Below are 22,256 nucleotides of genomic sequence, written 5' to 3' on the forward strand. Positions count from 1 at the left end.
GCTCCTTTGAAATAAGGTCTTCATGGTCAAATAAGTTTGGTAAGTGCTCCATACAACTGTGTTCCCTTCCTGGAGATTCAGAGCATCTTAGCCTGTTAAGAGTCTGAGAAGTCCAATAGCAAAGAAAACTGACAATTTCTTAAATTTATTTACTAAGGAACCCTTTTGTCATCATAATCATGTGAAGTAATAATGTTCCATGGAACATGCTTTGGGAAAGAATCCTACCATCTTATTTTAAGAATGAGGAAACTAAAGCTCATGAAGAGACTGTGGTCATGATTTTCCAAATCTAAGGCCAGGAAGAATGAGTACTTTCATCCCGTTGTTGCTGGTGACTTATGTTGACCAAGTGCTAGAAGTCTTATGTCTTCCCCACTCCTCCTTATATTTAATTCACTCACTCATCTGGAACAAAGTTTGTCATATTATCCAAGTAGCTTAGATAACCGGTAAGGTAAGTTGGCACACAGATCAGGCACAAGATTTCCAAAGTATTCTGTCAGTCTCCTTTAAATCGAACCAAATGAGCTTTTATAATAATAGCAAATATTTTGTAGGGCTCCCTTTATTTTTTTTTAATTTCTTTTTTTTTTTTAGTTGTAGATGGACACAATACCTTTATTTAATGTACTTATTTATATGTAGTGCTGAGGCTTGAACCCCGTGCCTCACAAGTGTTAGGCAAGAGCTCTACCACTGAGCCACAAGCCCAGCCCGTAGTGCTCCCTTTATTCTGCTAAAATGAAATGTATAGCTTCATAACCTGCATGCATATTTTTAAAACCAATATAATGTCTCAACTGTATTTTAATGTATAACTATGTAGGCCAACTCTTAACACATAATGAACTGTTCATTTGCTCTCATTGAAAATTACCATGAATGTAATAACCACAAGTTAATTCAGATGTCCTGTATTGACAACTCAAAAGTACTGTAAATGACATTGAGTTGCCTGAGTTTCCAAAATGGTAAACTGTTTTGGTAAAATTCTAAACAAACTAACATATTATCTCTCAATTTTTATGATAGTTGCATTCTTGAAAAATTCAGTGTTGGAGCTAGGGCTGTGACTCAGTGGTAGTATGCCTTCCTTAAAGGTGTGAAGCACTGGGTTCAATCCTCAGCACCACATAAAATAAATAAATAAAGATATTGTGTCCATGTGCAACTAAAAAAAAAATTTAGTGTGTATTTAAATCATCCAAAACACTTCTTTTGAGCATTTACTATATGATAGCACTTGGATCTGAGTGCTTTACTTAAATTAATTCATTCAATCCTCATAATAATTCTATAGAGGTATGAGTGATATCCCTATTTTAAACATGAGGAAACTAAGACAAAGAAGATAAATAAGTTGTCCAACAACTGTCAGGTGGCAGAGCAGTAGATAAACCCAAGCAGTACAGCTTCAGAACTTATCCTTACATTTTCTATGTCCCTGTCATCTGAAGGATTCAGAAACCAAGTCCCCGGGATTTTCCCTGCACAGATCATGGCTAACAGAAGGCTTCTTCAGATCCTGAAAACCATAATATCTAAAAGGAATACAAGACAGATACCTCCTTTCAGGCATTGACTGTCCAAAAGAATGAAGGAGGAGGAGTAGGCCAGTGTTTGGGCCAGCCTTGGACCCAGGTGCCCTGACCTCTAGGACCTGCCAGCAACTCTTCAGAGAGCGGATATGGGAAACAGCCTGGTTTTTCTTTTGCCCTTCCTCATGTTCCACCATCTCTTGCCAAAATCATAGCCCAACCACAGATTACATCATCCAGCAACTTCCCATACTGTACACATAACTGGAAAAAGCAGGGCACAGAAAGAAACCAAAAAGAGACCAAACACTTTTAGGGCTGCCAGTCTGGGGAAAACACATTGGAACTTTTTCTCCTACCCTACAGCCTGACTTAAGACTTGTTTCTCCCTCAGAGAATAATTATGCTGATAATCTGATGGGCCTCTAGGTTGCAAAACCCTTGTATCTTTGTTCCATTCACTGGAAGGGATGAGTCCTGACTAAGTATACCCTCCTTGGGGTGACACAGGATTATCTCCCAGATTGATGCTCCAGAGACTGTTCCAGCTCATTGCTCATCATCATGTTTGGTTTGCTCATGGCTAATGTGGTCCAAATAAATGCCTTGGCCTCCAAGGTTTGGTACTTGTAATAACATTGCTAACATTTATTAAGTGGACTTATGTGCCACTAAGCTGTTCACATGCAGAATCTCCCTTAGTCCTCCTAAAAACCCTACAAGAGTACTGGGCCTGATGGTGCACAGCTGTAATCCCATGGCTCGAGAGGCTGAGGAAGGAGAATCATGAGTTCAAAGCCAGCCTTAGTAATTTAGTGAAGCCCTAAGCAACTTAATGAAACCCTGTCTCAACATAAGAAATTTAAAAAGAGTGGCTCCAGTTAAGCACCCCTGGATTTAATCCCCAATACCAAAAAAAGAAAAAGAAACCCTATGATGTTTATTAACTTTATTTACGGATAAGAAAATTGAAGCCCAGAAAGTTTACATTTAGAGGCTCAAGTCACACAGTCATTAAGAGGTACTACCAGCCTGGCTACTCTGAGGAAACTACTCAGAACTGACCTAAGATGTACTTTAGGAAGAGCTGAAGTGTTACAGGTGTGTTGGGACAAAGTTGGGCTTCTAGGACTACCACTGAGCTTTCTTCTCTGTGATTCTCCTGGATTGACAGGTATTTAGTTACTCAGGATAATGAGGAAATTGAACTGGAGAGAGCTTCCCAAAGGGCCAGTCTGCTAAAGTTCAACCTCCAGGTAATTTTTTTTTTTTTTTTTGGTGTTTTTTGTGGTCCATAAGATCAAGAACAAACACCTTAGCAAGATATATAAGGCCATGGGGCTGGGGTTGTAGTTCAGTGGTGGAGCACTTGCCTGGCATATGTGGAGGCTCTAGGTTCATTTCTTGGCACCACATATAAATGAGTAAAATAAAGGTCCATTAACAACTAAAAAATATATTTTAAAAAAAAGAGATATATAAGGCCAGGCTGGGGATATAGCTCAGTTGGTAGAGTGCTTGCCTCACAGGCACAAGGCCTTAGGTTCAATCCCCTGCACCCTGCCCCCCCCCAAAAAAAAAGAAGATATATAAGGCCCTTCATACTCTGGACTTATCTGTTTTCTATGACTTTCTCTTCCATACATGTCCCAAAGCCTCATGGCAGTCCCACAGTAATCTGCCTCCACATCTTGGTCCATATGTTTCTTATGCCTCAAATGCCTTCCCCCACCCACCTATCATCAATGTGATAAACTTATCTTCATCCTTCAGGGTTCCACCTCAGTATTACACCTTTGTAAAAATTGTTTCCTGATTTCTTAGGTAAAATTAGCTCTTACTTCTCTGGCTTTATAGCATTCACAACATTGCCTCAGGATTATATTTTGATCAGTCCACAGGCCTGTGGCAGCAGGAAGCTATAGGCTTATCATTTTACATCATGAGACAAGAAGAGAGTGCATGAAATAATTTCTATAAGAGGCGTGGAACACTTCTCTTGAATTTCTTTGTACTGCCTTTGCAATAAATAGCCTTAGATCTTGAACTGGAAAGTCTGGGACTTCCAAACTCTTCCAGTGTTCAGGTTTTCCAAGAGCTGAAGTTGTCTGAACAAGTTCTCTTAAGGAGGAAATTCTGACTCCCTTATTTGGAAATGCCTTACGTTTTCATTTTTGGAGGTTTTTTTGGGGGGAGGGGTATTGTAGTTGAATATAGATATACTTGCCGTCCTGGAATCAGTTGGGGAGAGGCGTCCTGAGGCAGAGTGATAGAATGAATATTCTATCAACCAGGATTGCTCTCATTTCAGAATTTGACTTCTCTTTGCTAGATATACAAGCTGTTGAAATTTTAGCTTATGTATTTCCCTTAATTCCTCCATTGGGGCAGAGGTTTCTGCTGTAATATCAGCTTCCACAGCAACTGAGGCAGCTTTCATTTTCCTACTGAATTCATGTCAGTAGCCTGAGACTTTCTGTGTCTTCAGAATAAGGCTTCACACACACATGTTTAAGAACAAACTCTTAATATTTTGAGAAAAAGATTCAGTCTTAATTTGTGAGTCAAACGTTTTTCTTCTGATCACTTCTCAATGTTCTTACTCTCCTCTTATTGTTATTATTATTATTATTTCCATATTCTGAAGTGGTGCAGATTTAGGGTATGTTAAGTGAGCAAGGTGGGATATGTCAAATATAAAGAGAAGCTATATAAATCACAGTATAGAATTATGAAGTTTGGGAACTGTAAAGTGTACTGTATTTATATGTAATTCTCTTTCTAAGTTGCTACAAAAACTGGATTGGAAGCTTCATGTCTTCATGAAACTTCTTATATTTTTAATGTGTATGACAGACTTAATTTTGTTTTAATATAAAGTCTTCCATTTGCCAAAAAATGAAAAGTTATTTTGACCACTCCCACTTTGTGGAAAAAAAAAAAGCCTCTTTGCTGATAACTAAGAAAGCACAATAGGTTGTGTAATTATGCTTAGATGTTTTCATAAGCAGAGCCAAGACAGTGACCTTTTCTTTTGAAACCATGGTGTATTTCCTACAAAGTCTCCTATCCAGTGTTTTTTCCTCAACTTTCTGCCCTACTGCATCCTTACTGTTATTAGATCATGAGTTTTCCTGTGGAACACCTAAGTGTCATTAGGTTATTAAAATCAGCTGGGGAGCATAAAAAGAAACTTAAAAAAAAAAAAAGCCTAAGTTCAGCCCCTAAGATTCTGAGTCTTAGCTGTAAGGTGAGTCTCAGGCATTTTAAAAGTTCTTCAGGGGATTTTAATGTGCAGCAAGAGTGTGGAATCCCTGATTAGAAACCATGTTTTATCACTCAGGTGACGGTAGACCCTCTGGGCAGTGTAGCTGTACATTTCTGGTAGGGGTGGAGTTGGTGTTCCTCAGCATGGTGCATGCCATCTATAGATTAGCACATAATACAGATCCTGTCAGAGCCTCTGGGTGGATGTCTCAGCACTACTGATTTTTCTCTGGCTTTTGATCTGACTATAACTTTATATTCCTAAATCATCCTACACAGAGCATCAAATTCCACTGAGCAAATGCCCTAAGACTATGGCCTACACTTCCCCTACCCATAAAGCATGGCCAACTCAAGCTAGACTCAAGGTTGTGTGACCAGGGTAAACTAGCACCCCAAAGGAAACCAATGCCTTAGAATCAGCCACTAGCCCATTTGCTGCTCCCCCTTTTCCCTCACCAGCCAGGCACCATCAAAATAAACAAGTTTGATGATACAAGGGAAAGACCAAATTCCCCCCATGATATATTCCTGCATATAAAATTTACCAATAATATGCATGTTTAAAAGTAAGGTTATGGAGCTTAACCTGACAGATGCAGATTTGGATTCTAGCTGTGTGTCCTCAAGCAAATCTCTAAACCTCTTTAAACCCCTTTCCCTGATTTATAAACTGGGGTTAATAACACCTGCCTCATAGGACTGGATGAGATACTGTATGGAAAGGGCATACAGTGACTGGGTGTAGTACCCACTCAATAAGTGGTAGCAATGGCCATTTTCAGGTGCTGTCTAGTTCCACACTAGAGGCTTAGGTGAAGAAAGGAAATAGGATTGTGCTGCCCTCAAGCAAGTGTCTGCATGGAAATCCTCATGGCCAGAGACAGTGTAGCTTGTCCTCCTGACATAGTAATTTAATATACTTTGAAGGTTAAGGCATGGTGGCACATGTCTATAATCCCAATGATTCAGGAGGCTAAGGCAGGAGGAGTGCAAGTTTGAGGACAACCTCAGCAACAGAACATGTCTCAAAAAAGGGCGGGGTGGCTGGGATGCAGGTCAGTGGCAGAGTGCTCCAGGGTAAGCCTCAATAACACACACACACACACACACACACACACACACACACACACAAGAGAAGAAACAAAGAAAAAGTAAGCAAGCAAGCTGTGCTTGCAATCACCTTCTCAGGGGTTGTTGCTGCTGATCTCTTCCTCAACAAGCCTCAGCCAACTGCCTTTGCACAGGCTCCAGCCATTTTCCTAGTTACCTTTGTTCTATTTCAGTGCCTTTGGGGGTGCAGGAAAGCTGCCGCCTTCCTCAAATTGCTATTTAAAGACATTCTGAAAACTGCTGCCACTACTGTTCTACTGCAGCTGCTACTCACATCCCTGCCGCAGTGAGCTACAGGGTCTGTGACCTGGTGAAGCCTTGGTAGCTTGTCTCAGCAGGTGCTGGGCAGGAAGTCTTGACTGCTTACTTTTTGTTTAGGACTCCTGAGCTGTCACTCCTACCAGGGGCTACCTGCCAGCTGTGATCTTCGTCTTTTCCCAAACTGCCTTGCCTGTCTGTATCCCTGTTACATTTTTGGCATTTGACCAGTTAAATGTTTCTCCCTTACTCGTCAATGAAAAATCATGCATGGGGGCTGGAGTTGTAGATCAGTGATAGCACATGCAAGGCCCTGGGTTTGATCTTAAGCACCACATAAAAATAAGTAAAATAAAGGTATGTGTCCAACTACAACTAAAAAATAATTTAAAAGAAAGAAAGAAAGAAAGAAAAATCATGCGCAATATCCCCCATCCCCTTCCCACTCCATCTCCAGTTCACAATTGGGATGCTCTCCCCACTTAACAGCCAGACACATCCAGAAAGGGTGAAAGTGCCATTTATCTCTAGGTCTAGCAGAGAAAAATACTTTGAAAATAAAAGGTTTTTGTAAGGCTTAGTAACCTCCAATTGGTAAAAATGCCACCCCTGACTTCAGTGTGTGTGAGATTCTCTATCCATCAGGCATGGATAGAAATCCCTTCGACATCTGTAATCCTGCCTTTCTTTACTGACCCTCCCAGTGCTTTCAGTGAAGTGTCTCAAAAGCCTGGTCTTTCTGTTTGAATTGGCCCTAATTTCTTTTTCATAGACCCATCAAAGTGAGGTTTGGGTTTTATCAGTGAAGCATTATTCCCCTTCAGGCCAGAGCTCTCTGAATGAAGTCCAGATTGTCTGCCTCAATTTTGCTCCCCCAGTTTGTTTCCTGTCCATTACCTTAGGCGACTTGCCTCACAGACCCTGAGTCCATCTCCTTCCTGCTTGCTGAGCAGAATTCCTCCCAGTGCCTAAATTCTGCACAGCAGCACAATCAGAGTGTCCTGATACTACTGCCACCTGACCCACACTGGCCCCTGTGCTGTGCTCAGCATCGAGTCTATTTTCCTGGTTTATCCTCTCTCCATTTTTTAGCTCCCATTCACTCATTGGTTGGCCTGGCCACCCAGTTTTGGCTCTGTCCCCTATTATTTTTCTGAGATGTACCCTTAGCTCCTTAATGGTGAACCATATTTCCTCAATGTGATGGTGATAATACTTTGAATTATGTATCATTTTACTTTTGATAGCAAAATACTCTCATATATTTTTATCTCTGTTGGCCCCTATCACAAACTTGTAAGGTAGGCAGTATATGTGCTTCATGTTCCCCACTTCATAGTGGTAAAAATCACAACCACTTGGAGATGCAAAATAGCGTGGTTGTTAATGAAGAACACTGGTTCTCCTGGTATGGTGGTGCACACCTGTAATCCCAGCTGCAGGGGAGGCTGAGGCAAGAGCATCACAAGTTCAAGGCCAGCCTAGGTGACTTAGTGAAAGAAATTTTCTTAAAATAAAATGGGCTGGGGTAGAGCACTTGCCTTACATGTGTGAGGCCTTGGGTTCAGTCTCCAGCACTGAACTGAAAAGAAAAAAAAAAAAAAGAACACTAGCTCTCGGTTTTGACAAGAGGCACAAAGGACAAAATGAGAGTTCTTAGAAGTTGGGTAAAATGGTCCCAACTACATGGGAGACCTGGCCAAAGAGACCCACTGCCAGGGTTTGAATCCTGGCTCCGCCTATTACTAGTAATTGGTCCTGAGGAAATTGGAGATAGTAATAGTATCTCTCTCATTGCATTGTGAGGATTAAATGAGTTAATATAGATAAAATGTTTAGAACCATACCTGGCACATACCAAATACTAAGTACTATGTAAGGATTAGCTGTCATTATTCATTTGTTTGTTCATTCATTCCTCAAAGATTTACCAGGCACTGTTCTAGGCTTTAGTGATATGAGAATAACAAGTTGGACACTGCCCTGGCCTCACAGGATCTCAATATTTGTGGGGGAGACTGACAGACTACCACTTACTTAGCAGCCACCATGTCCTTGTGCTTGGATCCTTAGATGTCGATTATTATAACAACCTTCAAAATGAAGTAGCATTAACTCCATTTTACAAGTGAGATCACCAAGGTTCTGAGGCAGAAAGCTGTTTGCTCAAGATTCCCTAGCTAAGGATTGGAAGCTCCAGGATTCACTTTACAGGTTGTTCGTCTTCAGCCCACTGGGTTCAGCTCTACATGTCTGCCTCCCCCACATGGCATAATACCCTGAGATACTGTCCCTGGGTGACCCAGAATTCTTTTTTTTTTTTTCAATTTTTAATGTATTTTATTTTTTTTAATTTTCATTTTTTTATTGATTGTTCAAAACATTACAGAGCTCATGATATATCATCTTTCATACATTTGACTCAATTGGGTTTTGAACTCCCCAAATACAAATTGCAGACTCACTTCTGTTACATACTCACATTTTTACATAATGGCATATTAGTGACTGTTGTATTCTGCTACCTTTCCTATCCCCTACTATCCCCCCTCCCCTCCCCTCCCCTCCCCCCCAGAATTCTTAACATAAGTCTCTTGCACACAATTTGGGACATATTTGCCTAGTTGTTCTCTATTTTTTTTTTGAGAGAGAGAGAGAATTTTTTAACATTTATTTTTTAGTTCTCGGCAGACACAGCATCTTTGTTGGTATGTGGTGCTGAGGATCGAACCCAGGCCGTATACATGCCAGGCGAGCGCGCTACCACTTGAGCCACATCCTCAGCCCAGTTGTTCTCTATTGTCGATCCTGTACTCCTTGCTCCAAAACTAGTCTCATCCATTCACTTTCACTTTTCTCAGACACAAAGTCACATAGGTTTTGACATGGAGGCACAGAGATCAAAGTGAGGGTTCTTAGAAGTTGGACAAAAGCCAGATGCAGCAACCCATGCCTGTGGTCCCAGCTATTTGGAAGACTGAGGCAGAAGGATCACTTGACCCCAGGAATTCAGGGCCAGCCTATGCAACATATTGAGACCCATTATCTTAAAAAAAAAAAAAAAAAAAAGTCAGTAGCTTCCTGACAGATTCATATTACATCCCAGGCTTGTTTCAGCATGTGTTTTAAACTGAAGAAATCAGATCTTGGGTTCTCTTCCTCTTCTGGGTTCCAATCTAGAGAAAATTTTTCTCTGCCAGGACAGTCTCCAGTTCACCTCCTTCCCCTGTCCTCTCCTGATGTTTGTTTGTTTATTGGTACTAGGAATTTAACCTAGGGACTTTACCACTGAGCTTCATCTCCAGCCCTTTTGTATATTTTTATTTTGAGACAGGGTCTCACTAAGTTGCTTCGAGGGCACTTAAGTTGCTGAGGCTGGCTTTGAACCTGCAATCCTACTGCCTCAGCCTCTGGAGTCACTGAGATTTACAGGTGTGCACCACTGCACCTGGCTCCCTGGTTTTATTTTAATGTCTAACTTCCTGTTATTCTTTTCTCTTTGTACCCAGTACTTATTTCTTAGCCACAAGGATAACCACATTGGTGGTTGATGGGATTGTGTGGAATTTAGTTTTCTTCCCTTTTGATCTTTTTTGCCTCATGTATGGGTTCTAAAAAAAAATTGAATTTCTAACTACAATGAGTATGCTAGCATTTAACTTTTTATCCTTATGTATTTAGGAACCCATTTCTCCCTCAAATATTAAGAAATTACAGATGAACTCTGGGGTAGAGTGCTTCCCTAGATGCATGAGACCCTGGGTTCAATCCCTAGTACTGCCAAAAAAAAAAAAAAAGGAATTATAAATGGAAAAGCCTCTGCTAACACATCTTTCTATGAGTACTTCTTTCTGTAAGTGGCTTGTTTGAATTAATTTTTTTTTAAGTTTTTGTCAGGCTATTCCATATGGAAAGTTTCTAAGCTCTTTTTTAAGAGAGAGTGAGAGGGAGGTGTTTGTAATCATTTTTGATGTATCTTGTTGATCCCACTTAACAATGACAGAAGAATAGCGGTTCTATGAACCTAAGTTTCATTAGTAAAACCACCATGAAATATACATTTTTTTTCTTTTTGCAGTACCAGGGATTGAACCTGGAGGTGCTCTACCACCAAGCTGTAGCCCCAGTCCCAGCACCCCCCACCATTTTTTTTTTTGAGGCTGGCCTCAAATTTATAAACCAGGCATAGTTTATTCATATAAATGAATCTCTTCATTATTAAATGTCCATACTAATGGAGCTCATGTTAGGGAGATAGCATGACTAGAGACATGTTTTTTCTTCCTCTATTTTCCAGATATTCTGGATTGTGGTTTTATAAGCAAATAAATATATTTTAGAACTAAAAAGAAGAAAGGTCTCTGCCTTTTATTTCTTCTTTTGATTTTAACTCAAAGAAAAAAACCACTTCAGGATGTTCCGGGTCCAGCATATTGAAAGAGTCAAAACTGTTTTCCTGCTTTTCTATTGAAAGTGCACCTGTGTGCCAAAGGCAGGTTTTTTTTTTTTTCTTTCTTTCTTTTTTTTTTCTTTTTCTCACACTGTTTCCTTTTCAATTAGTTCTGCCTATTTTCTCAGCCACATCTAACCCTAACACTGTCCCTTCTCCCTGAAATTTCAGCTTTGTGTGTTTCAGGGAACCTGCACCTGGAGAGAGAGAGGGCTATATGTATCCCATGACACTGCATTCTCTAAATTCTGTTGATAAGATACCCCAGCCTCTTCCAAAGAGTTTCCAGTGAAAGAATCTGAGTACTTCTCTAAGATATCCTTAGCCAGGAGCTAGGGGTTTATAACTTAGTGATTGAGCATATGCTTAGCATGCATGAAGCCCAAGATTTGATTTCCCAGCATCACCAAAAAAAAAAAAAGGCGGGGGTGTGGAGGTATCCCTGGCCAAAGAAATTTCTTAGATGAAGAAAATATTTCTCTCAACCACCTGCTACACTAAACTGAACCAGCTCTTACCTGGATGAGAGGCAGCCACCTCCACTCAAACACCCCTCCCTCTCCCCCTTTCCCTGGGGAATCCTTGGGCTTGATACAGAAGGGAATGAATGGCAGGTGTGTTGAAGTGTTAATGAGAGGGTGCCTCTGCCTATATCCTGCCCACCTCAGAGGCTCCTGTGAATGACTTTACCTTTGAACTTTCCTTGTATTCAGCCCCTGATCCATGGGATTTGGTGACAATCCTGGCTGGCAGGAAGCTTTGATCCTTGGGGAGTCCAGAGGAAGTCCTGTGATGTGTGAGATCCCTAAATTTACAGGGATTGGGGAAAGCTTACAAGGGTGGGTTGCTAAGACAGACCCATTAATTAAGAAGGAGCCTTTGCTTAACCCTGTTACCTAAAAAGGAGATCCGGTGCCTGCTGACAGGAGCTCAGCACCCCTCATGGATGAAGTGGTGTTTGCACATGTAGTATTGTTATTTTAAGGACACAGCAGAGCCCGAGGGGAAAATTCCTACCCACACCCAAGAAAGAACAGAATTCTTGGGAACTTCCTCTTTGTCAAGGCAAAGCCACCTTACTTTGAATGTTAGGAGGCTTGGGCAAAAAAATCTCTAATGTGCTTCTCACCAGGTGAAAGATTCCTCTAGGGTTGGGACAAAAGATGAGCATGTAATAAACAGTGGAAACTCTAGAATTTCTGTGAGATGTGTTGAGCTGTAATTCATTAGAAAGTGTAGGAGAGTGTCTCAAGCTAGTTTTACATAGAAACTGCCTTTGTTTGAGGTGGTTTGGAGGTGAGGGGGCTTGTCAAATCTTCCCTGTCGCCACCCAATAAATATGAGAATGAAGGCCTCCTCATATACAGGGCATTGTTCCTCCCCTACCACCCATCTCCAGAGGTGAAATGCCTTCCTTCACTTCCACAAAATTATGTGCATCTCTCAGAGTGGAGACCACTCTGTGTGGTGTGTGCCTGTCTCCCTGCCCTACTGTGGCTGCCAGAGGGGCAGTGCATGCATTATTCATCTTTTTCTGTCACCAGCACACTACCTGGGCCCAAGGGAGGCCCTGAATAATGATTACCGAATGAGTGAGTAATGGTGAGGCGGGTGCAGCGAGTTATTGTCTTTCCTGGAATCATCTCATTTTCACTCTCTGCCTGGAGGAAAGAACTTTCTCACCCCAAAGATAGGTTATGAAAGGCCAGGCAGGAAAGTGTCTTAGTTTGGGCCAGGAGACCTAACTCCCATTCTGTCTCTGCAGCTCTCTGAAAAAGTCTGAGATAATTACTCTGCAAGCATCTGGCAGTATCTTTGTGAGATTGGCTCCTAGGACTGAGGCACTTAACATGGTGACATTGGACAAGGAGCATTCATTGAGAGTAGTCTGCAGGGCTGACTATAATCTGTGCAGCCCAGTGCAAAATCAAATGTTAAAAGAAAAGGAAAAAAATTCCTTTAATGTAATAAAATATGAAGTTTTTTCCTTTTTCCACAGTTTCCCTCTCAACTTGTCATGTTCTTATTATTTGCTATTAATGTTATTCTAAGTAGAGAGAAACTAAAATGTGAAATTACCAGCATCAGTTTTACTGCTCATCTTTATTTTATGAGACGCCAATTTTAAATGCAAATATAAGAACATTTAACTTATATGCAGAATCACCAAAATTACAGAATTTGTATGATACATGCACCTGCTACCAACACTATCTTTGCTTTAATGATAACAAGAAATGAAAGAGCCCAGCACACTGGCACACACCTGTAATTCTAGCTACTCAGGAAGCTGAGGAATAGGATACCAAGTTTCAGGCCAGCTTCAGCAACTTGGTAAGACCCTGTCTTCAAAATAAATAATAAAAAGGGCTGGGGATCTAGCTCAATAGTAGAACATCCCTGCGTTCAATACAAAAAAAACAAACAAACAAACAAAAAACACTCTAGGTGTCCTTCTTCCATCTGTTCTTCTTCTTTTTTTTTTTTTTTTTTTTTTGGTGGTTCTGGGGATTGAACCCAGGGCTCTATTCATGCAAGGCAAGCACTCTGCCGACTGAGCTTTATCTCCAGCCTCTGTGTCTTCTTTTTTGGTGTAAATGTTTGGCTACAATATGGCAATAAATGAGTAAAAAAGGATTGATAGGGTTCCTTGGTCATCCATGTTCTTAGAAAGCTGTTGCCGTCTTTCTGTGTTAGAAGCAAGTTCTAGTTGGAATGGAAAGTATGGCCTCTCCAGGCTGTCAGCGCCTCTATTTGCTTAATTGTAAATATAACAGATAGGCTTGAGTCTTGTCCCACATATGAGTGAATTCTGTGCTTATAGGGCACAGTGACCTATAGGCAAATGCACTGACATGCAAATAGCACAATCTCTGCTCACATTCATGCTTCATTGTCCATTGAACTTCACTTACAAAACAAAAGTTCAAAGACAAAATTATTAAGAACTTCAAGATTGCAACAGTATATCATTAAACCAAGCAAAATGGGGCCCCTTACCATAGAATCTAGTGTAACTTCACAGGTCACATACTCATGAAGCCAGCCCTGGTTGTCTGGCATTGTTCAGTAGATATTCTTAGAATTTGGGCTTTTACAAAGTCAGAGACTGGCCAGGAATGGCATACATGCCTTTCTTCATTCATGAGTATTTTATGACATCTGCCATGTGCAGATATGAGGCACTGTGGCTATACCAGAGTGAAAAAGGCAAGATCTGGCCTCAGTGTCAATAGTACCTATGATTTATAAGGAGAAAGTTTTAAAATTATATAATATTTAATCCCCAGCACAAATAAATAAATAAAATCACCCAATAAATACTTAAAACATGATTGTGATAGGGGCTACAAACAGAACCACAGGAAGAAGGCTTAAGAAGGGCTTAGCAGGTAGAGCTAGGGAAGGAATCCCTGAGGACTCAATGGCAATTTAGGCAGAGGGTGGAAGAGTTGTAAGTGAAGAGGAAGCACAAGTCTTTCAGTTGGTAATAGCATATGCAAGGGCTTTGACCTAGGAAGGAGCTTTGCTCAGGAAAGGAAATTAAGAAGGTCCACACAGCTGGACACAGGCAGCCAAAGGGAAACCAGCTAGGCAAAGGCAAGTCCTGGGTAGCCTTATCACCTGCTTTCTTCCCCTTCCCCAATAACCACACTACAAAGGTCCTCAAAAGATAGGAAGGCTTGCTGTATATTCCTATAGCAAGTCCAAGAGGTGGTGCCACACACTTAGTATGCTTATGTGAAATGCCCTGCGGACCTTGGGTCCAGACCACTTGCTTGTCACTCATCAAATTCATTTCTCATCATTTACACTTGCCATTTCCAGTTCATTAACTGTTCCTAAAATGTACCTTCCCTTTCCTTTGAACTCTAATCACTTTCTCTGCTGTCTTAGGACCTTTACCATGTTCAGTTTTAAATTCTTTGTGTGCACATTGTCTTCTCTTTCCTGCCTTTCCTGATGGTAAGCCTTTTAAGAGTAGGTTCTATTCTGTTAAATGGACTTAACAATCTTTACCTAATAGTGAATTGACTTAAATGTATGCCTATTTATTTATTTATTTTTATTTTTTGGTACTACAGATTGAACCTAGAACACTTAGGCTGTTCTTGAATTTACAATTCTCCTGCCCTTCCGAGTAGCTATCATTAAAAATGTGCCAGTCTGGGCATGGTGGCACATGCCTGTAATCCCACTGGCCCAGGAGGACTGCGAGTTCAAAGCCAGCCTCAGCAACTTCGAGGCTCCAAGCAACTCAGTGAGACCCTGTCTCTAAATAAAATACAAAATAGGGCTGGGGATGTGGCTCAGTGATTGAGTGGTTGAATTCAATTCCCGGTACCAAAAAATTTTTAAAAAGTGTGCCACCACAGCCAGCACCTAATCACTTTTAATAGGTAATATCTCATAAAAAAAATATTAAAAAGGTACAAAAGGGGACACTGAGGGTGTAGGTTAGTACTAGAGCATGTGCTTAGTATGAAAAAGACCCTGAGTTTGATCCCCAGCATTGGGTGGAGAGGAGGTTGTGTACTCTTAGTAATTTTGAATAATATATATATATATATATTATATATATATATAAAATTTGTAAAATATATATATTTAGTTATGTATATATTTGTTTAATATTTATTTTGATACCAGAGATTGAACCTAGGGTCACCTTACCACTGAGCTACATTCCTAGCCATTTTTTTTATTTAGAGACAGGGTCTCACTAAGTTGCTTAGGACCTCACTAAGTTGCTGAGTCTGGCCTCAAACTTGCCATCCTCCTGCCTCAACCTCCAGAGTCACTAGGATTATAGGCATGTGCCGCTGCACCCAACAAGAGTCTGAATTTTGTTTGTTTTTAAGTTGTCAATGGACCTTTATTTTATTTATTTATATGCAGTGCTGAGAATCGAATCTAGTGCCTCACACATGCTAGGCAAGTGCTCTACCACTATGCTACAACCCTAGCCCCAAGAGCCTGATTTTTTTTTTCTTTTTCCTGGCTACTAGGGATTGAATTCGGGGGAACGTGACCCCTAAGCCATATCCCCAGTCCTATTTTGTATTTTATTTAGAGACAGGAAATCACCGAGTGGCTTGACACCTCACCATTGCTGAGGCTGTTTTTGAATGCAATCCTCCTGTCTCAGTCTCCTGGGCCACTGGGATTACAGGCATGTGCCATCACACCTGATTTTGGTTTTTTTTTTAAGAGAGAGTGAGAGAGGAGAGAGAGAGAGAGAGAGAGAGAATTTTTTTTAATATTTAGTTTTTAGTTCTTAGCGGACACAACATCTTTGTTTGTACGTGGTGCTGAGGATCGAACCCGGGCCACACGCATGCCAGGCGAGCGCGCTACCACTTGAGCCACATCCCCAGCCCAACACCTGATTTTTTAATGTGTAGGTGTGTGGGGTTTTTTATTTATTTTTATTTTTTATGTGTGTTTTTTGTACTATATTAGCTTTTCAATAAAAATATAAAATAAGAACACAGACTCTGGAATTAGAAACCTGATTTTACTAGTTTTTTGTTTAATTTGATTTAAGGGGGCATTGAGGATTGAACCCAGAGATTCACACATGCTAGGCAAGCACCCCTACCACTGAGCTACATCCCCAACCCCCTACCAGGTTTTTCCTGAGTTAACCTGCATAAAATTAGAAAATATGTAGAAAGTATCTAATATAGTTCTTAGCCCCCAAAATAGTAGGTTTTGAGGCAATAAGCCCCAGACCAGAAGTAACTCCGCACATAGCTTCAGGCAAGTCAGATGACTCCTTGTGACCTATTGTCTTCTGTCCCTAGTTTGATCAGATGGTCCCTAAATCCCCCTTACTCTGAGTTTCCCTATTTCTTTGAAACCTGCTTCTTGCCAGTAGTTCTCACTCCCAAGTGAGAAACTCAGAAGATTTTGTAGAAAAATAGTAGGTACTGGGGGCAGGTGCTTTTAGAACCCTCCCAAATTCCATATCAGACCATGAGATCAAAACATTGGTAGTGAAAAATGGGTGTGGGTCCATCCATGCAGTCCTCTTGTTTCCCTTCACAGAGTGGCAATTGAAATATATGTGCATATACATACATACATACATACACACACACACACACACACACACACACACACATATATATATGGGGGGGGGGAATATGGAAATGGAACTTCAGTGAAAAATTATAAAAGTAGGGGCATAAAGGCATAATTGCTGAAGAAGTAGCCTCCTGAATTTCATAAGGTAAATACCTGTGTGGATGTTGGCAAGGGACTTTCTAGGGACTTGAGAGGAACATGCTAGTAGTCAGTTGTTTTGAGAGTGATTGTTATGTGGGCAGCCTTGCCCATCTGTGGTCCAGAGATATCTGCCAGGCTTTGGGACTAAAGGAATAGGTCTGGGATGTATCCTTGGTCCTGGAGTAAAGAGGAATAGCAGTTCCCAAAGCTATGCAGTGAGGCATCTGGGGTAAAGAGAAATACAAGGGAAACCTATCTCAGGACAAGTGCCACAGCCACCCCTCCCTGCTTCTCCAACCTGAGGGCTATTCACTATCTTCTTAAGGGAGCCTATGGGTTTCCTCCTAGTAGACAGATGGTCATGACCCTATCTGTCTCTTACAGGTGCTGAGAGACGTCCTCAAGGATCTCTACCACCTGTTGAAGCACGTGGTGCGTTTGGAGTCTGATGATGTGGCCAAGCTCCATGCCCAGCTGGCCCTGGAGGAACTGGATGAGATCATGAGAAACTTCTTGTTCCCACCACAGAAGCTGGAGAAAAAGATCATGGTCTTGCCATAGACCTGACTCAAGGCCAGGAAGGAGCAAGGAGCTAGTAGCCAGAGCAATGCCTAAGTTTTCCAGCAGGTGGCCTCACTGCCTCTTTGACACTAGCAATATGGCTGACCTTGAGATGACACTGATTACTTGGGTCTTCAGGCTAACTGTCCTAAAGCATCTAGTTAGTCATCTTGCACCCAGCCTGAAACATGTGCCATTAAAAGAAAAAATATTACAAATCTCATTGATCTGCACATTTTTCACTGTCCTTTAGAACTTAAAGAATAATGTCTCCTAGCTGGGCATGGTGGCGCATGCCTACAATCCCAGTGACTCAGGAGGCTGAGGCAGGAGAATCACAGATTCAAGGCCAGCCTCAGCAAGTTAGCAAGACCCTGTCTCAAAAAATTAAAAGGGCTGGGAGCCAGTGTGGTGGCACATGCCTGTAATCCCAGTAGCTCGGGAGACTGAGGCAGGAGATCATGAGTTCAAAATCAGCAACTTAGCAAGACCTTGTCTCCAATTAAAAAATAAAAGGGCTAGAGATGTGTCTCACTGGTTAAGTGACCCTGGATTTAATGCACAGTACAAAAAAAAAAGTACTGGGGGCATAGCTTAGTGGTAAAGCACCCCTGGGATCCTAGTATTCCCCCCTCAAAAACAGATGTCTCCAAATGGAAGTATAATGCTAGCATGACTGATGGAATTTGATTAAATGGCCATTCTCTTGCTCCTTGAGGAGGAGTTGGCCACCCATTGGTCACATATTTTGGTATTCTTTAATGGTGAGATTATTATTCCTTATGATAACAAGGAGCATGCAGACTAATTGTCTTGCTCCTAAAAAAGCATCTGAGTAAGAGATGACTTGGGAGCCAGGGAAAGGAAGTAGTGTCTAAAACACGCAAAATGGAATAAAATTATCTTGGCTGGGAACAACAGGTCTAAATATGGTCTTCTGGGCTGGGGATGTGGCTCAAGCGGTAGCGCGCTCGCCTGGCATGCTTGCAGCCTGCGTTCAATCCTCAGCACCACATACAAAGAAAGATGTGTCCGCCAAAAACTAAAAATTTTTAAAAAAAAATTTAAAAAAATAAATAAATAAATATGGTCTTCTGATATTGAGATGCAAAGTTGTAGAGTTGAGCATGCTTTGCTTCTCAGAAAGAAAATACGCTGATTGAATGGTTGAATCTTCCAGAGAAGAAGAGTAAGCCCTGTTTGTCCACTGGCGCCATTTCCTCTCATTCCCTCTGCTGTTGTTTGCAAGGAGTTTCCCTGATTATCAGGGGGAAGGGGCCATGGCATCTCAGAGAGCTGGTGTCCTGCATTCAATCCTCTGCTCCTTTGGAAGCTTGAGTGTTTAAACAATGAAGTGATGTGAAATGCAGGTGGCAAGTGGGTTACACACTGGTGGCCTGATGCCAGGTTTATTGAAATGATTTTAGATGTAGCACCGTGGTCTCTATTTATTTATACATTTTGGCCACTGCATTTTAATTAAAGTTAAAAGAGATGACAAAAAGGAGAAACTGCCTGGCCACTTGAGATAAGCCCTCCCCATTGTCCACACTTTGACAAGGTAAAGCAGAGTTCCTTAATCAGTCCTCTGCTCTATAGGGGTAGGAGTGGAATTTTATCACAGGACTTTATCCCTGCCTTCCAGGGTATCCAGACCCAGGGGAACCAAAATACAATTTCTGAAAACTCAAGTGACTAAAGGATCTATGTATAAACTTGCCCATTTGCCAGTTAACAACAGGATATTTCTTTCTCTGGCCAGATTACACACCAGGATCTTAGCTTAGAACCTTCTTGGTAAGCAACTCTTTCAAGAGGCCAACTTATATACAGTTATGGGTCACTGTGAGCTTAGTAAACAAAGAATTAGAACAGGTAGTTAGGAATATTTAAGGAATATTTCTATTTAGCTAGTGAAGTGGCATTAGTTTCTATTCTCCAAATCAAGAATGTCTTGAAGATCAGGATTGTAATTTTCACATCAGGGAAGGATCTCCATTAGACCAACCAGATGCACCTAAGAATGCTTGTTTTTTAGACTTCTTTTTTTTTTTTTTTTAAAGAGAGAGGTAGAGAGAGAGAGAATTTTAATATTTATTTTTTAGTTATCGGCGGGCACAACATCTTTGTTTGTATGTGGTGCTGAGGATCGAACCTGGGCCCCACGCATGCCAGGTGGGCGCGCTACCACTTGAGCCACATCCCCAGCCGTTTTTTAGACTTCTTTAGCGTCCACAAAACCCACTTTAGACAACCAGGTGCATATCCTCAGTGATTGATCAAACTTACTAATTTATATGCATCAAATGCATTCTAGTTCTGAGGATATACCCTAATTGATCACTTTGATTACACTGAGAAATTCTCTAATCTAAAAACCTTGAGAGCCTCTCAGAGCATCCTAGTCCCTGTGTTTCTATTTACAAAATGTCTCTTAATTTGAACTATTTGGCAAGAGGCTAAAAGCATCAGTTCTTTATTGATTTTGATTAATTTAATTTAAGAGAGTGACTTTCTGACTTTGTTACCAAATTTGAGAAGATTCCTTAGTGAAACCCTTCTAAACATGACTGAATTATTAAAATTTTCCAAGTTTTTAAACAATTCTTTCAAATTGTGTGTGTGTGTGTGTGTGTGTGTGTGTGAGAGAGAGAGAGGGGGGTGGGGTGGGGGAGGGAGGGAGGGAGGAGAAGTCCTTGGGAAAGAACACAATAGGATAATGAAAACACAAATGAATTTTAAAAGGCATAGAACTGCAAGGGCCCAGGACACATAGCAAGAAATTTCCCTGCACAGTGGAGCCTGTGAGGCGTGTCTTTCCACCTGCTTCCCCTCATCTCTTCTCCCTCAGAAGCTGCTTTCTTCCTGGTGCCCTCTCTCCACATCTACCATTGAGTTTCTCCTGGACATCACCTTCATCCCCTCCCTTATCCAGTGGCTAAACACTCGCACTCCCCTGTAGCACCCACTTGGTCTTTTGCTTGACCTGTCTCTCTTTCTATCCCATCTTTCCCTTCCTGGTCTCTTCCTCCTCATTCCTCACCCCCTGTCCATACCCTTGACCTACAACTGAATGCACTGTGACAAGAGACATGCATGGGCCTAAAGCAGTACCTTAGCCAAGCCCCAGGCTTCTGCCCAGGAATTGCCTGCTTGTTCAGGTTAGCCTTTCTGAACATTCTGGAAATCTTCCCTTCTCTGTGTTGTTTTTCTTTTTCTTGGAATAAATTTGCCCTTCTACAAGTCCTTAGTTATTTAATCAGCAGTCTTGCTTTGCTCCTTGACATACCTCCACACAGTTTTCCACATTTCCTGATATCCTCCTGTCTTTCCTCTGCTGCATATGTTCATCTCTCTCTTATTCCTTTACTTTACTATGGCTCTGCTCACCCATCCACATATAAAGCCAAGGTGCCAAGGACTAGGGTCAGGGGAAGCAAATCACAACAACAGCAACCTGTTGATCATCTATTATATGCCAGATGCTGCACCACACACCGAGAGCACAGCAGTGACCAAAACAGACAAATCCTCACCCTCAGGAAGTTTGCAGCTACTGCAGTGGAAGGAGATGACAACAAATAGGATCAGTGAAATGGGTAGGAGGTTGAATGGTGTGAGAGATGCTGTACAATAAGGCCATCTGCCCTCAGGAAGGCAGATGGGAAGCAGGGAGTCAGAGAAGAGGGGAGCTGGATCATAGGAAGTCATCCTCAGATGGCCTTGATGAGAAGTTGATAAGTGAGTAAAGGTGGGAAGGAGCACCCCCAGAGACAGCTGGGGACGGGAATTCCAGGTAAAGGGCCCGGAGGTGAGGGTTGGGGGAAGAGCCTCAACTCAAAGTGAGGAGAGCAGAAGAGACAAGGAGGTAAGGAAGGTGATGACTCTGAGCAAGGGGACAGGTGCAGACCTTTTCTACCTGAAATCCCTTCAGCTTGTTTTTGGAAAGTGCTTTCAAGCCAAGGTTATGAGTGCTATAAAAAAAAAAAAATAGAAACTACAAGGCTGGGGCTGGGTCTGTAGCTCAGCAGTAGAGCATGTGTGAGGCACTGGGTTCGATCCTCAGCACCACACAAAAGTAAACAAATAAAAAAAGGTATTCTGTCCATCTACAACTACAAAAAAAAATTTTTTTAATAGAAAATACATATTACTACACATAGCCACTCTTTTCTTCCCTTCAATCAAAAGCAGCCAGCCCCATCCCTTCTCACCCCCCCTACAGCCCCAGCTTGGCTTCAGTTGCTCTGTGTTGTCACAGTTCCTCTTCTTTGGCAGCAAAAAGAAAGAGGAAAGCAAGTGTGTGGATCTACTTTGGTCCACCCCCCTCCCGTTCTCTGTCTGAGAGGGTGACTGTATGAAGCATCACCTGCCACCTGCCTGTGACTCGCTAGCAGTTTGCCGCAGTGAAGGATGGCTGCCACCTGGAAGAGTTGATCAGTTCATAGGAATAAGTTGGGGATGATCCATCTGACCTGTACAAAACCAGGTAGGCTTCTGCAGTTTGGATTTTTACAGAAATCCAAACTTTCAGCTGGGGAGAATAAGAAACAGCAGCTGAGTGCCAGGGTGGGCTGTGAAAGCTGGCCATTCTTCTCTGACCATGGTCTCCTTCCCAAATCTGTAACTCTAGCCCCTTCCCGCCAACAAAAACCTTAACCTCCAAGAGCTTCTCCAACAGCAGGTCTGCAGCCTCAGTCCTGCTGCAGTCACATGCAGCTGCTGCCTGAAATACAGAGCACCCCTGGCTTCATGCGCCACTCTGCTTGGAATTGAATCTCCACTTGGGGGTTGGGAATTTGGGGTTCTTACAGTAATCGCTACTGCCTCTTTGC

The 22,256-nt window shown here is 41.7% G+C and overlaps 2 protein-coding genes across 3 annotated transcripts in view; both read left to right on the plus strand.

The window, feature by feature from the left end:
* The window catches only part of Tango6 (transport and golgi organization 6 homolog), a 173,069-nt gene extending 155,425 nt beyond the window's left edge, over positions 1-17,644 (plus strand). For both annotated transcript variants that reach the window (XM_078032582.1, XM_078032583.1), the window contains one exon: positions 17,245-17,644. In XM_078032582.1, the coding sequence (XP_077888708.1) occupies positions 17,245-17,421 (177 nt within the window). In that variant the 3' untranslated portion in view covers positions 17,422-17,644. The remainder of the gene's footprint in view (positions 1-17,244) is intronic.
* Positions 17,645-20,127: 2,483 nt separating this feature from the next.
* Positions 20,128-22,256, plus strand: part of Has3 (hyaluronan synthase 3) — a 28,061-nt gene continuing 25,932 nt past the window's right edge. Inside the window, exon 1 of the mRNA XM_040279082.2 lies at positions 20,128-21,910. The gene's annotated coding sequence lies outside the window, so the exon portion shown is untranslated. The remainder of the gene's footprint in view (positions 21,911-22,256) is intronic.

This window comes from Ictidomys tridecemlineatus, chromosome 15 (assembly GCF_052094955.1).
Source record: "Ictidomys tridecemlineatus isolate mIctTri1 chromosome 15, mIctTri1.hap1, whole genome shotgun sequence".
NCBI classification, from domain to species: Eukaryota; Metazoa; Chordata; class Mammalia; order Rodentia; family Sciuridae; genus Ictidomys; species Ictidomys tridecemlineatus.